The 17531-nt window shown below is 41.5% G+C and overlaps 1 protein-coding gene across 1 annotated transcript in view; it reads right to left on the bottom strand.

Annotated features, from left to right (window-relative positions):
• The window catches only part of grid1b (glutamate receptor, ionotropic, delta 1b), a 430666-nt gene that overhangs the window by 31112 nt on the left and 382023 nt on the right, over positions 1–17531 (bottom strand). The window contains 1 exon segment of the mRNA XM_061709214.1: positions 4951–5117. Within this exon segment, the coding sequence (XP_061565198.1) occupies positions 4951–5117 (167 nt within the window).

The following is a 17531-nucleotide window of genomic DNA, read 5'->3' as shown; positions in this document are numbered from 1 at the left end:
AGAGGAATTGGGACACCACTACCCTCACGGGAACGCGCACAATTTAAGGGTAGTGAAGAAAACTAGGAGTAGTGGTAGTATTGGGACAGGGCCTAAATGTCTCCAGTAGAACAAACTCTTTTCAACAAGTCTTTTTTTTAGAGATTGCAAGAATTTAATAAAGTTCATCAGAGTTGACTCTGATGAAGGCGAAAGGAATCGTCGAAACATGTCAGGTATTTAAAAAACGTAAATATTCTTGTCGGACAAAAATAGTTAGGAAATTAAATTGCCAATCCAAAATGGTTCAACCCTTTTAAAATAGTTTCAGTGTTTGTATCTCACTAATCGGTGAGACCTGAGTATCAGTTCCACAGGGACCTGAGCCCGGAACTCTGCAGCTCAATCACACTTCTCCTGTGCTGGCTTTTATAAAAATCACATAGTATTAAAGGTGCACAGATGTAAAAACGTTAACGTGGGGATGCAGTTGATTTATCGAGATTTGAAGTTGTGTTTTTAAGTAGGAATGACCAAGGACCCTTATTGTGGGCTTGGTGTACCAGGTGTTGAGTAATGGCCCTGGTACCATGGCGTACGTTTCCTAAAACCATTGTTACAAGTATATTCCAATTTAAGGGAATATACAGTAAATGCCTATGAAGAATATTTAATACGCTCCTTGAAAAGATAAATATTTGTGTGCTTTTCCTTTTTTCTTTAGACTGCGATGCTAACGACTTTTATTCTCGAGGAGGAAACGAATCTGACAATTGAGTTGTCATACTATGTAAGTTTGAAGTACTTTTGCAGGCACTTGTACCTCAGATTAATCTTCATTTATTGGTCATGACTAGGAATGGGCGATATTTTACCGTTCACGATAAACCGTCAAAAAAATTCCCCACGATAAGAATTTGTCATCTCGCGGTAAAAACCATAAATTCCCGTTGATGACGTTTTTGTGTAAAACTGATTTATAGTTCTGTGTTAAATCCACGCACAACGTACGTGAAGGAAGGAAGGAAGGAAGGAAGGAAGGAAGGAAGGAAGGAAGGAAGGAAGGAAGGAAGGAAGGAAGGAAGGAAGGAAGGAAGGAAGGAAGGAAGGAAGGAAGGAAGGAAGGAAGGAAGGAAGGAAATGAGCAAGAAAGAAAGAAGGAAATGAGCAAGAAAGAAAGATATGAGCCTGAAAGAAAGAAAGAAAGAAAGAAAGAAAGAAAGAAAGAAAGAAAGAAAGAAAGAAAGAAAGAAAGAAAGAAAGAAAGAAAGAAAGAAAGAAAGAAAGAAAGAAAGAAAGAAAGAAAGAAAGAAGAGAGGAAGAAAGAAAGAAAGAAAGAAAGATTTTATCAATTCAATTTAATTGGTGTAGTTTAGTAGCATTTAGTATCTTTTAGAGCAGTGATTTGGGGCTCCAAAGACTGAATGTGGTGATAGATTTATAGTTACAAAGGTGGAGTTGAATTGGTATTTTTTTATCGTCATTTTTATCGTTATCGGGATAAATGCCAGAAATTATCGTGATACATTTTTTAGTCCATACCGCCCATCCCTAGTCATGACCTTGTGCTTTGACTTAGCTCATTATTAGTATTTTTTTTTCCAATATTTTGAGAATTTCCCAAATGTCAACAACGGTCGTGGGGCTAGTTTGTCTGCTCTCTAAATGCTTAACTGTATTATCTTATCTGCATTCGCAGAGCGGATCGCCTCAAAGCTTTAAGGAGAAAGTGGATTATGTTGCGATGCGAGTGTGAGCGGAGGGTGCAGGATGACAGGACCGGAGGAGGTGTAAATGACACTTCCAGTGTGGAGATGTCATGAGCCCGGGGCATTCCTCCCACGCAGACACCAGACGAGCAGAAACAGCTCAGAGAACCCGTTTCCCTTCAAAACCAAGCAGCGGCAGCGGCGGTGCAGCTGAGATCTCTATTACCGCTCCGACCGCCCCATCGCTCTCCGTGAGCTTTTCCTCTCCTGCCGGTGATGTATCTAGCTGCTGTGTGTCTGCAGCATGCATCAAACACTTCCTCGTGCCTCCAGCTCACAGCTGGAGGATAATAGATGTCCTTCTAACCAGACTTCACATCAGCTGGGACTCTGAAACCTGCTGATTCTCATTCCGCACACCAAATCATAGGGGAAGAATTTACACAAATATAATCTTTCACTCAACATTTCTGGTCAAAATCACTAACTTTTAGTTTCTGCGGCATTTCGTTGCATCGACTTCCCTAGTTGGTTTACGTCAACACACCTTTCAAGGTCAGCGAGGGCCGTGGGGGGTTGTGAGCACATCAGCAACCCCGCTGAGAATCCACACCAGCGAGGCAATGGCTGACATCAACTCTGGACCATTAATGCCTGAGGAGCGGCGCTGCTTTCTCCGCACACACCCGTCTTTGGCTGTCCAGATGGCTTAAACACGCGCTGTGATGATGGATGTTGTCGTGACCAGGGCGAGCTTCCTTATTCAGCCAAGTCACCTCCATCTAGAGGTGGTTTGTTTCATTAATTGCCAGATTTTTGCAGTTATGTGTCTAATCCGGTGCTCCCCAGTCGAGAGCCTCGGGCCTGCAACATCGCTCTAATCGCTTCATCACAGCACCAACTACGCTGGTGTTTTTACTGAAGGCAGGTAAACAAGTGTCCACACTTATTTCTACTCTCTTACCGTATACGGCTCTTCAATTTTCACAAAAAATGGCGGGGCGCCTTACGTATGAATGTTGTTGTGTTTACTGACCTCGGACCAGTTTTATGTGGAACACTGTCAGTGGCGTTAATTCAGTGGAAGTTAAGGTATGGCAAGGTTACGAGTCACAGAACTTAACTAGAGTATCAATCAACACGTCCAGCAAATACTCATCACAGAAGTCTATGTAGCTTATCTGTGTGGTCAAGAAAATTGGAACTTTTTCAAATGCAGTCTAGCTCACTGCAAAAACTCAAAATCTTACCAGGAATATTTGTCTTATTTCTAGTTTTTAGTCAAAAAATCTCATTACACTTAAAACAAGAGTCATCACCAGAAAAATAACTTGTTATTTGACCATTTTCACCTGTTTCAAGTAAATTTTCACTTGAAATAAGTAGAAAAATCTGCCAGTGGAACAAGATTTATCTTCTCATTACAAGCAAAACAATCTTGTTCCACTGGCAGATTTTTCTACTTATTTTAAGTGAAAAGCTACTTGAAACAGGTGAAAATGGCCGTTTTCTCTGCACTATGTTCCATCAATGGGGGGGGTTCTCTTAACACTTAAAATACAATGCGATATTCTGTAAAAGCTATTAGCAAATCATAAAACAACACGGCAGCGCCCTGCATTCAGCAGTCTCGCCTTCACCGTGGGAGCTGATCAATACGAGACGAATGGGAAAGTTCTCGCTCTTTTGTGATGGTCTCGCTGTTGATTCAAGATGCAATAATGCAGGATTTACTAAATCATCTCTGTGATTTTAACCTCTCACTGGGATCAATTTGTGTCTGAGGGCAGACGAGGCTTCGCTTCGCGGCTCGCCGGCTTCATCCCAGACAGACGAGAGACGAGAGTGCTTCCTCACAATTTCAGACTTTTTCAGTCAAGAGTAATTAGCCCACGCCCTTGTGTTTACACACACCGTGAATAATCCCATCTGCTTCGCTACGCCGTTACTTAACGCGAGTTCTTTTCATGTGAGCTTAATTGACTTCAGCGTGGTTATTGATTGAACAGCGAGCTTCCTGCCGGAGGTGTTTCTGATCTCCAGCAGCTTCCAGCACCTGCGACTGTGCCATCGCTGCATCCCGCTGTCGCCGTGTTCCTTGTTAGCATGCTTTTAAAAGCAGTCTGCAGTCCCCCCTCACATCCCAGGATTTACATGAAGATAATGAAGACTCAATGTCAAAGGAAGCAACCTTCATCATTAACTCCTCATCTACTTCAAAATCAAAAACATCTGAAATCCCGGTTCGTACCGGCGACAGCTGAGACCTCAGAGCGGCGCCACGCAAACATTTGTTGTTCAGTACAAACTCCACGTCTCGTTCTCCAGGCTAACTGCTCTTCTGTACGAGACGGGTGCCGATATTTGTTATACGAGAGTTTTTTGATGGTTTGATGGTTCGATTTTGCCCAAAAATAAAATCTCAATTTTTTTCTCTCAAAATCTGATTTTCGATTAAGATTATTTTGTGAATTGACAAAAGGCAAAGAAATGATTTCAAATATGCTGTTTTTTTATTGAACATTTGCCCCATTGGGCTTTAAGTGCAAACTTTGCTCTTATTAAACCAAAAATGAATGAATAAAGTGCAAAACTCTGTAAAATAAGTTGAAAAAAAGTTTTAAAAGATATAATAAAATATAAAGTTTTATCTCTGAAAAAAAAAAAATCAGCAAATCAGCACTTGCAAACATACAGTAAGTTATATTTCCAATTAAATAAAACAAGACATTTTCTAATTAAACTAAACTGGGTCTTTGCATGCTAAATAATAATGCAACCCATGAAGGAGGTAGAGGTGTGTAATGTCAGTCATTACATTTGCTATTCACATTTGAAAGTTTTTTGCAAGGAACACGAGCCGGTCTACCCGGTGGCATGTTACAACGCCCCCTCCTACACTAAAGAGCCTCTCCCATGGGGCACTTGTCGCAGGTATTGAGAGGTAATTCCATCAATCATTAATATGGTATCAATCATTAATATGTGTGCAGACAAGGTTAAAAGAAAAAAAAAAAAAAGTGAAAAATCGATTTTACGATTTTCACGTTTTAACATCGTTCTAATTACATAATCGCGATTACGATTAATCGAACAGCCCTAGTTGAGATCCAGTTGGGAGTAAAAAGTCGAACATACGCCGACATTTACAAGCTGCATTCATCTTAAAGCCTCGTGTTCTTCAGTAGGATGAAAGATTTCCAGCTGGGCTGATCTCTCTCTAAGGTTGGGGTGTAGGAACTGAGCGGTTTGGGCCACTCACTTCTGGGAGAAGAGGTCTCTGTAGGGGCTGCCGTGCTGCATGGCGATGCCGTAGCCCTTGCTGCTCATGCCGTTCCCCGACACGGCGATGGTGCAGTCGTCGTCCGTCAGCGCCGCGTACTCCAGCACCGCCATGTCCCACAGGAAGGCGTACGGACTCTTCTTGGCCTGGGAAGGGAAGGAACGGGACACAACCAGTTACGAGACATCGTCCCACGGGAGTCCCTTTACTACAGGTGTTTCAGTCATATGGGCGTGGTTTGACTGTACGCAGCAGTCCACGCTTCAGCAAGCCCATGTAGAGGAGTAGAAAAAGAACAAATGCCTCAAATGTAAAAGTAAATGACAATCTTAATGTGTTTCAAATAAACTGTTGATATTGCATATCATGCCGTAATGTTAATTCTTTATGCATTACTTCTATGTTGCTTTTCATATGTGGGTATATATAAATATACACGAAAGGATTTGAAACTGTCTTTCCTCTGCTAACTTAAGGTGAATTATTAATATATCCTGATGGGAGTCATTTGTGTAATTATTGCACAAACTTCTTTCTATTAAAATGCATACAATATGATAGGTGGGGGGACACACATTTGAGAAAGAGAACACAGCTATAGTCATAGTCTAATTTTAGTCTGCATGTACTATTATTATTATGCATCCGTTTGCCCAATTAATACATGTAGTAGCCTACAGTTGTCATTGCTGTACATCATTAGGGCCCGAGCACCTTCAGTGCGAAGGCCCTATTGTATCTGTAGGAATTATTTGTATTTTTTTTATTATTATGGGCATGCCAAGTAGTGGCATGACCATATTGCAATCGTCCAGAATGGCCCAAAGGGCAATGCTGCTAGCATGCTAAAGTCGCAAAAGTCCCACTGCGCACCAGCGGGTGTACAGCATGACCCCGCACTGATGTGGGAAAAAAAAATCCCCAAAAAGTAAAAGACGGCCGAAAAAATTAGGAAAAACATGAAAATGAAGGCGTAAATTAGTACCCAGAAAAGGTTTCCCTTTTCTTTATTATTATTATTATTCTTATTCCGCACTTTTTTTCGTCCGTTAATACGGCCCGAACCGCAACGTGCGCCCATGCATGGCATACATCGTTGGATGCGTCTCCATCGTGATTCGATGGGCATTACTTTTCTCCGTAATAGGGGTTACCGTGGCAACGCTAGTTGCCAAAAAGCAAAAAAAAAGGCGAAAATTCCCGCGCTTATCACTCGGCCGAACTTTATCGTAGAGACATCGTTCAAACTTTGAAACACTCGGCCTGATAGTCTTTAAAGGACCATACAACTTCATCATGCTAGTTATTACGGTTTTTGCGATATTTAACTTTCAATTTAAAAAAAAAATCACTTTTATTTTGGACACTTGTTGCTAGGCAACGGTTTATCGTACAGACATCATTACAACATTGACCAACCCGGGACGCTTTCTACTGCAACATATTTTAGTCTTGTCATGCTTGCTATTACGGTTTTTGAGATATTCCACATTGTTCATTTTGATGCTAACGTAACTTCGGATGCTTGTTGCGCGGCAACGTGGTATCGCAGGGACTTGGTTCCAACGTTAAAAGACTCAGCTTCATGTGGACTACAACATACTGAGGTCTCATTACGCTGTCGTTTACAGCTTTTGAGATATTAAAGCCAAATTGTCCCATTCTATCCTATGGGGCTTGTTACCATGGCAACAAAAACCAATGCATTTGTATGGGGGACCATGTGAATAAACAATCTGTTAATGCTGCCCGAACCGGAATGTGCACCCATGCATGGCATATATCGTTGGATGCGTCTCCATCGTGCCTCGATGGGCATTACTTTCCTCAGTCAAAAGTGTTACCGTGGCAACGCTAGATGCCATGAAGCAAAAAAAAAGGCAAAAATTCAGACACTTATTGCTCGGTCGAACTTTATCGTAGAGACATCGTTCAAACTTTCAAACACTCGGCCCGATTGGCACTAACGGGCTGTACAAGCTCCTTATGCCAATTATTAAAGTTTTTGCCATACTGACCTTTCATTTTTTTTTTTAATTTCCATTTGACTTTGGACGCTTTTTGCTAGGCGACAGATTATCGTAGAGACATCGTACAAATGTTCCCCGACTCGGCACGCTGTGGACTTCAACATATTCAAATTTCATGAAGCTGGGATTTAAGAAAATTTTATGTCAAAATCCAGGCCAAATGGCCCCATTCATTCGGATGGGGTTTTTTACCACGGTGAAAAAAAAACTATCCATTGTCATTGTCTATCATGTAGCCTGAACCGCAACGTGCACCCATGCATGGCATACATCGTTAGATGCGTCTCCATGTTGCCTCGATGGGCATTACTTTTTTCAGTCAAAAGTGTCACCGTGGGGGGCGCTAGACGCCAAAAAGCGCGCCCCATTTTTAACTATTGGGAGCACAGGAATGAATGCAATACAACCGTAAACACCTCAAATTGACATAGAACCACCCCAAACACAACCACTACAGCCCCAAACCAAAGCAGCAAGAGGGGTCGAATGGGCGGTAGGGCATGCCCATATCAAAATTTCATGAAATTTTCTAGTTATTATTATTCTTATTATTTTTCTGACGAAAGGAGGGCCTTTTTGCCCCCCTAAACGTGCCCAAAAAGTCACCAAATTTTGCACCCAAGCCAGGCCTGGCGAAAAATTTGATATTTAATGGTTTGCATTAATGGGCGTGGCAAAATGGCTCAACAGCGCCCCCTTGAAAACTTTGTGACTCAAGCCCCACGATACGGTTTGACGTACATGCACGAAAATCAGTACATGCCTGTATCATGACGTAACTTAAAGAAAAGTCTCTTGGCGTCATGCCCAAAACCGAACAGGATGTCGGCCATTTTGAATTAGTCGTGTCATTTTGGCGAAATTTATGCCATTCCTTCGGCAGTTAATACGGCCCGAACCGTAACAAGCACCCAGGTGTGTTATACATCAAAATGTGTGTCTCCATCCTCCGACACCACGCATTACTTTTCTCTCTCAAAAGCGTTACCGTGGCGACGCTAGACGCCAAAAAGCGCGCCCACCCTTCATCTGATTGGTTCAGACAGAAAAAACTTTGCGCCTCAAGCCCCATAATACGGTTTGACGTACATGAACGAAAGTCGGTACACACCTGTATCATGTCGCAACTTACAGAAAAGTCTCTTGGCACCATGGTCGAAACCGAACAGGAAGTCGGACATTTTGAACATTCTGAATGAATCACGTAATTTTGGAGCAATATATGCCATTCCTTCGAGAATTAATACGGCCCCAACCGTATCATGAACCCAGATGTGTTATACATCAAAATGTGCATCTCTATCCTGCGACTACGCGCATTACTTTTCTCTTTCAAAAGTGTTACCGTGGCGACGCTAGACGCCAACAAGCGTGCCCCCCCTTCATCTGATTGGTCCATATTTGATAGTTCCCCAAAAGGCACCAAATTTGGCATGCAAGCAGGGCCTGGCAATAAATTTGATATTTCATGGTTTGCATTAATGGGCGTGGCAAAATGGCTGAACAGCGCCCCCCGGAAAACTTTGTGCCTCAAGCCCCACGATACGGTTTGACGTACATGCACGAAAATCGCTACACACGTGTAGCATGGCACAACTTAAAGAAAAGTCTCTTGGAGCCATGGCTGAAACCGAACAGGAAGTCGGCCATTTTGAAATCTGATTGGTCCATATTTGATAGTTCTCCAAAAGTCACCAAATTTTACATGCAAGACAGACTTGGCGATAAATTTGATATTTCATGGTTTGCATTCATGGGCGTGGCCTAACGGCTCAACAGCGCCCCCTAGAATACTTTTCTCTGCCATAACTTTTGAATGGTTTGACATAGGAAGTCGTGGGTGGTGTCATGGGACTCTGTAATGAGTCCTTAAGCTTCGTTAGCCTTAATTAGCCCCGCCCCTTCTTCTGATTGGTTGTCCCGATTTTCTGCTATAACTTTGGAATGGTTTGACATAGAGAGTCGTGGGTGGTGTCATCAGATTCTTTATGGAGTCCTTGACCTTCATTGGCCTGAATTAGCCCCGCCCCTTCTTCTGATTGGTTGTCCCTTTTTTCTGCTATAACTTTTGAATGGTTTGACATAGGAAGTTGTGGGTGGTGTCATTTCTGATATGCTTATGGGGGGCGGTGGCCGTGAGTGCGAGGGCCCGTTCATCGCTGCTTGCAGCTTTAATTATTATTATTATTAAGTCTTACTCTAATACATTTTACACTGTGACATTTTATAATATTGGGCGAAATATATACTATAAAGTATAACCAGACTACAATTATAGTACATGCATTGATGCATTTTTTTGAGTGAGTTTGGCACGCTTTTTGGCATCTATCATCGCCACGGTAACGCTTTTGACTGAGAAAAGTAATGCGCATCGTCGCAGGATCTAGATGCACATTTTGATGTATAACACACCTGGGTGCACGTTACGGTTCGGGCGAAGAAGCGGCTGAAGACATGGCATAAATTGCGCCATAATTAAACGATTAATTCAAAATGGCCGACTTCCTGTTCTGTTTAGGCCATGGCGCCAAGAGACTTTTCTTTAAGTTGTCCCATGATACAGGTGTGTACCCGATTTTTTCGTGCATGTACGTCAAACCGTATTGTGGGGCTTGAGGCACAAAGTTTTCTAGGGGGCGCTGTTGAGCCATTTTGCCACGCCCATTAATGTAAACCATGAAATATAAAATCTTTCGGCAGGCCTGGCTTGTGTGCAAAATTTGGTGACTTTTGGGGCACGTTTAGGGGGGCAAAAAGGCCCTCCTTTCGTCGGAAGAAGGAAAAAAAAAAAACAAGGAAAAAAATTCCTATAGATACAATGGGGCCTTCGCACTTACAGTGCTCGGGCCCTAATTATTATTCAATGGCTCGTCACGCACGGTAGAAGAGGGATAAAATTGTAATTAAAAAGAAAGTTAATTTGTAGTTCTTAACATATTTTTGACTCCCTTTTCTATCTTCCATGACATTATTCCTCTGTTCTTCAGCATCCACTAAAATAAAATACTAATTGTAAAATTATGCAAATTAGGTGATGACGTCCTTTTGCAACTTCTAGCCTCTTTTAGGGCAGCTAGACTAGAATGACTGCTTCGTTAGTAAAGAGCCTCTTATATCCAGCTAGATGTCGTCATGCTGGAAATAACTACATATTTATGTCTTTAGGGACATAAATGTATGTTCATATTGTCTCTGCATGCTCTGGTTGGCCAGATAAAGAGCGGTAAAGCTACTGCACTGCCCACTTCCACTGAGCCCCCCCCAAATGCTGTGAAAAATCACTTCCAATCAATCCTCCCGCCGTGACAACGACACTGCAAGTTTCTACAGATCTACTTCACAAAGTCAAACATCTGCAGCGGCGTGGAGCCGGCACTGCCTTTAACTGGGCTGCAGGATTCTGTGGTGATGCAAAGATGATGACGGGGTGAGGATGAGGTGACGGGAACACAGAAGCAGCAGTGGGGTGGGGGGGTGGGGGGGGTTAAGTGGATCAGAGCATTTCCCTGAGTCAGCAGAGCTGCTGCAGAAGCTTCAACCTGTGAGAATCCAGAGTGCCTGTTCACTCCTGTCCTCCCGCCGACACAGAGACAGAGAGTCGGCTGGTTTCACGCTGTTTCAGCCCAATTACCGCCTCGTGTCTCTCTGATCTGCTGCATGTAGCTGCGGCTGTTAGCTTTGTGTTCACGTCTCATCTTCTGAGCGGAGTGCTTTTCCTGTCCCTGCAGGTGAGGCAGGAACACAACGCTGAGTGCTGTTTGCAGAGCCGGCGTGAGGCGGGGGGGGGGGGTCTTATTTTAGTCAGAATAGTCCAGGACCATTTTAGTCTGGTTTTTATTCGTCTACAATATTGCATTATATATTTAATTATCGTTATCGTCACACGATGAAGCATTTTTATTGCGTCTCGTCTCGTTTTCCTCAGGTGGTAAAAGTTTGTTGATGACGATATTTAGTCAGAATTTTCGTTGACGAAAGCAACTTTATTGTAGATGGTACAGGTTTCAGAGGCGTGAGAGGAGTCAGAATAAATGAAAGAGGGGTATGGGTAATGAAATGATAGAAGGGTCAAATACCAGGTGAGTAAGACTCGAAAGACAGGTGACGAGCCGCTGCTTCCATTAACCCTCTATTATCTAAGGCTTCAATTAAAGCAACAATCAAACTCAATTTTAGCCCCTAAAGAAACCAAACGATTGACATGAAAACCCATTTTGGAGGTTTAAAGGATGGATTTGCTTTTGTTTGAATGTTGACGTGTCCTGCCACATCAAGCCTGAAAAGTGAAGGCGTCCACATGTTGCAACCAGAGGTGTCAAGTAACGAAGTACAAATACTTCGTTACCTTACTTAAGTAGAAATTTTGGTTATCTATACTACACACATTATTTTTCAGACGACTTTTTACTTTTACTCCTTACATTTTCACACAATTATCTGTACTTTTACTCCTTACATTTTAAAAACAGCCTCGTTACTCTATTTCATTTCGGCCTTTAAAAAAAAAACTATCCAGTTAAATTGCTCCATCCGGATAGAGTGAATTTGGTTGTGGTTGTTTCAGATGTTCTTGTCCAGTTTTGTTCTTACATCCGTTCCCTCAGATTCCTGCAACTAAACTTGGATGTACATTCCAATAAAGGTTAGGATAAATGATAACATGCCTCTGAAGTTTGACTTTTTGCACCATTACAATACTTATAGGCAACTAGTCATCATATCTCCTGCTCTCTGAAACACATGTTGATGCTCAATAGTACACATATACGGTTCTTTAATATATTTGCATTATACTAAGATACATTCATTTTCAATGGCTTTTGTCCTTAATGGCTTTTTTCCCCCTTACATTACTTTTACTTTTATACTTTAAGTAGTTTTGAAACCAGTACTTTTATACTTTTACTTGAGTAAAAACTTGAGTTGATACTTCAACTTCTACAGGAGTATTTTTAAACTCTAGTATCTATACTTCTACCTGAGTAATGAATGTGAATACTGAAGACACCTCTGGTTGCAACAGCTGTTCGGGCTGATGTAATTATGTTCAACACAAACCCAACAAAGCAGTTCCAGGAAGACGGTATTTAAACATGCAAACATTCCCTCTGCAGGCTCCCTGCCTGGCCGTGAATACAAACCCAGCCAGAAAATAGCATTTTTATCAAGACTCGCCTCCAGCAGCACTTTTCCCAGTGTGTGTGTGTGTGTGTGTGTGTGTGTGTGTGTGTGTGTGTGTGTGTGTGTGTGTGTGTGTGTGTGTTTGGGGGGGGGATCCCGTCTTTTGCTCCTGTGGTTTTGGGGGGTTTTATGTATAAAAATCATCTGATTTGGTACTTGGTATTAAGCAAACACAACCTCAGACCAAAAAGAAAAAACGAAACTTTTTCACTTATTTACTTTCACAAAAATCACGTGGGCAATAGGGAATGGGCGGTATGGACTAAAAAATGTATCACGATAATTTCCGGCATTTATCCCGATAACGATTAAAAAAATACCAATTCAACTCCACCTTTTTAACTATGAATCTAACTCGCTCTCAGATCCGCCATGTTTGTTTACACAAAAACGTCATCAACGGGAATTTATTCTTTCTTCTTTCTTTCTTTCTTTCTTTCTTTCTTTCTTTCTTTCTTTCTTTCTTTCTTCTTTCTTTCTTTCTTTCTTTCTTTCTTCTTTCTTTCTTTCTTTCTTTCTTTCTTTCTTTCTTTCTTTCTTTCTTTCTTTCTTTCTTTCAGGCTCATTTCCTTCCTTCCTTCCTTCTTTCCTCCTGCTCTCTCCTTCCCTCTTCCCTTCCTCCTTTTATCCCTTCCTTCCTCCTTTCCTTGTTTTCTCCCTTCTCCCCTTTCCTTCCTTCCTTCCTTCCTTCCTTCCTTCCTTCCTTCCTTCCTTCCTTCCTTCCTTCCTTCCTTCCTTCCTTCTTCCTTCCTTCCTTCCTTCCTTCCTTCCTTCCTTCCTTCCTTCCTTCCTTCCTTTCCTTCCCTCTCCCCTCCCTCCTCCTCCCTCCTCCTTCCTTCCTTCCTTCCTTCTTCCTTCCTTCCTTCCTTCCTTCTTCCTTCCTTCCTTCCTTCCTTCCTTCCTTCCTTCCTTCCTTCCTTCCTTCCTTCCTTCCTTCTTCCTTCCTTCCTTCCTTCCTTCCTTCCTTCCTTCCTTCCTTCCTTCCTTCCTTCCCGTACGTTGTGGATTTAACGCAGAACCATAAATCATCTTTACAACAAAAACTTTATCAAAGGGAATTTATAATTTTTACCGTGAGATTACAAATTCTTATCGTGAGGATTTTTTGACGGTTTTATCGTGAACGGTAAAATATCGCCCATTCCTAGTGGCAGTACTAAGTACCCCTTACTGCTTAAACTGCATTTAAAAAGGTCTAATAGCATCCAGGTGCAGCTACTCGTCAGCTGGTCTGGGAGCAGTCAGGAGTGTGTTAACACAACGCCAAGAGGGAAAGACATAAGCAATGTTCTGTAGCTCCAGCCCCGCCAGTCAGAGCGGTGTTAGCGCCGGCATCACGGAGCGTTACAGGAGCGTCCGCTCACCAAGATACGCGTCAAGAGTATTTTAGTGTTTTAGTACACAGCGAAACCACATGGAGATGGCAGGAAGTCAGACCTGAAAATGGTTGTGGATAAACTATTCAGAAGGTTTTAGAAGAGATTTGAAGCACGTACGAGGTGACTTTCAGGTTTACAAGACAAAACACCCATTTTATCTGACACCTACTCATCCTTATTTTGAGTTCTTGAAAGACGACCACATAGTGAGATATGCGTCTTAGGAAGAGCAGATGTGATCTCAAAGCCTTCATAATCTTTTGAATTCGGCTGAAGAGAGAAGTTATTCTAAAGAAGAAAGTAATCAAAACACTGGTAATCTTCCCAGGATAACCCAGGAAGTTCACCCCGAGGTCAGAGCGGCGCTCCAAGGAGGAAAAACACAAGCAGGAACTCAGAGCCTTAAAGGCCTCAGTCATCCTGGCAAAGGTCAAAGTTCAGGACAGGGATGGTTAGAAGAAGACTCAACAAGCACGGTTTGTGTGTTTCCAAAGATCTTTTCTTTCTTCCTTCCTTCCTATTTTCCTCCCTTCTTCTCTTCCTCCTCCTCTTGACCCGAAGACAGCACAAGGGTTAACAGAGTAAAGATGCTAATACATGAGACCAGTCATCCTGGCAAAGGTCAAAGTTCAGGACAGGATGGTTAGAAAAAGACAGCACGGTTTGTGTGTTTCCAAAAAGAAGATGGAGGCAGGACTGAGGTTGAGAAGCCTGCAGACCTGAGACCAGAGTGGACATGTTTGGTCTCCTCTAACTGAAACACAGTGCTGGAGGGATGACGGGGTCTGGGACCTGCACACCTCTCAGTTCTCAACATGCCCCAGTATTCAGAGACCAATGTGAGGGAAATCATTAACCCTTGTGCTGTCCTTTGGGTCAAAATCACCTACTTCTCCTGTTTCTTCGTTCCTCCTGCTCTCTCCTTCCTTCTCTCCTTCCTTCTTCCCTTCCTTCTTTACTCCTGCTCTCTCCTTCCTTCTTTCCTACTTTCCACCTTTCTCTTCTCCCCTTGTACATTCTTTCCTTGTTTTCCTCCTTTCCTTCCTTCCTTCTTTTTCCCCTTCCTTCCTTCCTTCCTTCTTTTTTCCCTCCTCCCTTCTTTTCTCCATTCCTTCCTTCCTTCCTTCCTTTCCTCCCTTCTTTCCTTCTTTTTTCCCTTCTTCCTTCATTCTTTCTTTTCTCCATTCCTTCCTTCCTTCTTTCCTCTCTTCTTTCCTTCCTCCCTCCCTCCCTCCTTCTTCCTTCTTTCCTCCCCATCCTTATTTTCTCCCTTCCTTCTTTTCTCCCTTCTTTCCTTCTTTTTTCCGTTCCTTCCTTCTTTCCTCCCTTCCTTCCTTCCTTCCTTCCTTCCTCCCTTCTTTCCTTCCTTCCTTCTTTCCTCTCTTCTTTCCTTCCTTCCTCTTCCTTCCTTCCTTCCTTCCTTCCTTCCTCCCTTCCTTCCTCCCTTGCTTCTTTTCACCCTTCCTTCCATCCTTATTTTATCTCTTCCTTCTTTCCTTCCTTCCTTCTTTTCTCCCTTCCTTCCTTCTTTCCTCCCTTGCTTCTTTTCACCCTTCCTTCCATCTTTATTTTATCTCTTCCTTCTTTCCTTCCTTCCTTCTTTCCTCCCTTCCTTCCTTCCTTCTTTCCTTCATTCTTTCTTTTCTCCATTCCTTCCTTCCTTCTTTCCTCTCTTCTTTCCTTCCTTCCTTCTTTTCCTTCCTTCTTTCTTTTCTCCATTCCTTCCTTCCTTCCTTCCTCTCTTCTTTCTTTCTTCCTCCCTTCCTTCTTTTCACCCTTCCTCCCTTCCTTATTTTCTCCCTTCCTTCTTTCCTCCTTCCTATTTTCCTCCTTCTTCTCTTCCTCCTCCTTGACCTGAACACAGCACAAGGGTTAACAGAGTAAAGATGCTAATACACCAGACCAGCTGCGCTGGGACCTTTCAGAGAGCTGTGTGGAACCGGACGTCCACAGACCTCAATGAGCGCAGCAACGCTGGACAGAACACTTCATTCTGAGTGATTCAATACTGAAATCAGCCTTGAAGTTGTATTTGACAAATACTGGTTTTGGTTGTTTTTACAACGTCAGCACCCAACCGTAGATAGAAGCTTCAAAAAGCTTTAATAAGTTTCTGGAAATCAATTCATTCCTTCACACAATCAGTATTAGAAATTAATTTTGAGTTAAGCTCCAATTTGTATTTATTAAATGACACACTGGATCTTCAGTTAGACCGGAAAAAAAGCAGGATATTAATTATGATCACATACTTCGCTAAGAATGCATACTTTTACTTTGGAAGATGATTCCCCTCCAACTTTCAAGTTTTTTTTGGATCAAATTTCATTTTTTTACCATTGGAAAAATTAACTTTAGAAAAATACAACCGTGCTCATATTTTTCAAGAATTTTGGTTTCCATTATTTTCAAAACTGGATAATTTTCCAAAGGGGACCAATGAGTATCTTAATTTTCCGAACTTGTGCCTTATATGTATGTATGTTTGTATCTGTATATGGATATATATATATAGTTTGATATCGCTGTTGCTGCCATTATATATTTTTTTATTTATTTTTTTATTTTTTTTATATTTATTTAATTTTGTTCTCCCTTAATGTATGTTTTTTTTTTTTTTTTTTTCCCCTAGGGTAATTATGGGGAGGGTAGAAATGTGGGTATAATAGAAATCATGCATTTGAAAATGTGAATTGTGAAAATTATTGTGAAATAAAAAGATATTAAAAAAAAAAAGATAGAAGCTTCAGACAACTATGCTGCTGAAGTGTGAAGGTGATCCCTGCTGCTGGAAGACGCCGCTAGTCTCTCTCACTCGTGTGCTGCAGGACGCGTCCAGTTCTTTCTGCAGACGGAGCAACTTAATTGCCTTTCAGATGGCTATCATCAATAAATAATTAACCCAGTTATTTTTGTCTCATTTCTGTAGGAGGGTTCTCTTCAGCTGCTTTTAAGGCTTGTGCGAAGATCTAATGGAAAACAGTTATGCAGAAATATTGAAAATCCTAAAAGATTTACAATATTTAAAGCATCGTTGAGTCACTCAGTGACTAAAATGTTAATAATAATATTAACAGAATGGCTCTCACATATGATTTCTTATTGTTTTTCTATACAAATGATAGGCGGAGATCCTTCTAGAAAAGGTCCTTTTGTTCAGATACAAACCTTAAGTAACCATATGTAAACAATCATTTAACCGAATTCCACCCCCATTTCGGGGTCTCGTCACTGCGTTAAAATAGCAATATTTGAATGTATGTCCCAACATTTGTCCCCAATTTGATGCCAACACACAGATTCTGACTCTAGACTGCCTGAGTTCCTCACCATCTAATAAAAGAGCTGAGATTTATCACTGAAATGTTCCTGGAACAGAAGTAGAAGTTTCATTACTATGTTGGACGTAATATTTTATAGAATTTTCCCTATTCACCTGGGTTTTTCCCGTCTTAGAATTTAGAGAACAAATGCTTAATTTGCAAAAAAAAAAAAAAAAGCATGAAATCCCAGACAACTTGCAATGGATTTTGTTCTTTGTTATCATATAATATGGTGTACATCATATGTCATATCAACAAGGAAAATTTCAGAGTAACTTTTATTTCATATTTATGTCGGCCTTAAAAAATGACACAAATAATGCTTAATTTCACCTTAAAAGTTGGTATTTTGCATATATATATATACACATAAAAAAGGCACTGAGCCTCCACTATATCCTTGTTTGACCCTTGACTATCGATCTAGAAACTTAATTTCCTCATCTTGATTGCCTACTTACAAAAAAAAAATAGGAGGAAATCGTCCAATAACTGTGCAAGATGGGCAATTTGGCGGCCATTTTAATATGCAAATTAGAAGGTAAAAAACTCAAAATTTCACTCGGGTACCGTTTTTTTTGGACTCAGCACCCTTGAAATATGTAAGGTAGGCCGGTTCCCGACTTGTACCCATAAATGCTCCT

Source organism: Cololabis saira, chromosome 19 (genome assembly GCF_033807715.1).
Source record: "Cololabis saira isolate AMF1-May2022 chromosome 19, fColSai1.1, whole genome shotgun sequence".
In the NCBI taxonomy this organism is placed as follows: Eukaryota; Metazoa; Chordata; class Actinopteri; order Beloniformes; family Belonidae; genus Cololabis; species Cololabis saira.
Note: the sequence above shows the minus strand (reverse complement) of the source record. Positions and strands in the feature narration are given on the sequence as shown.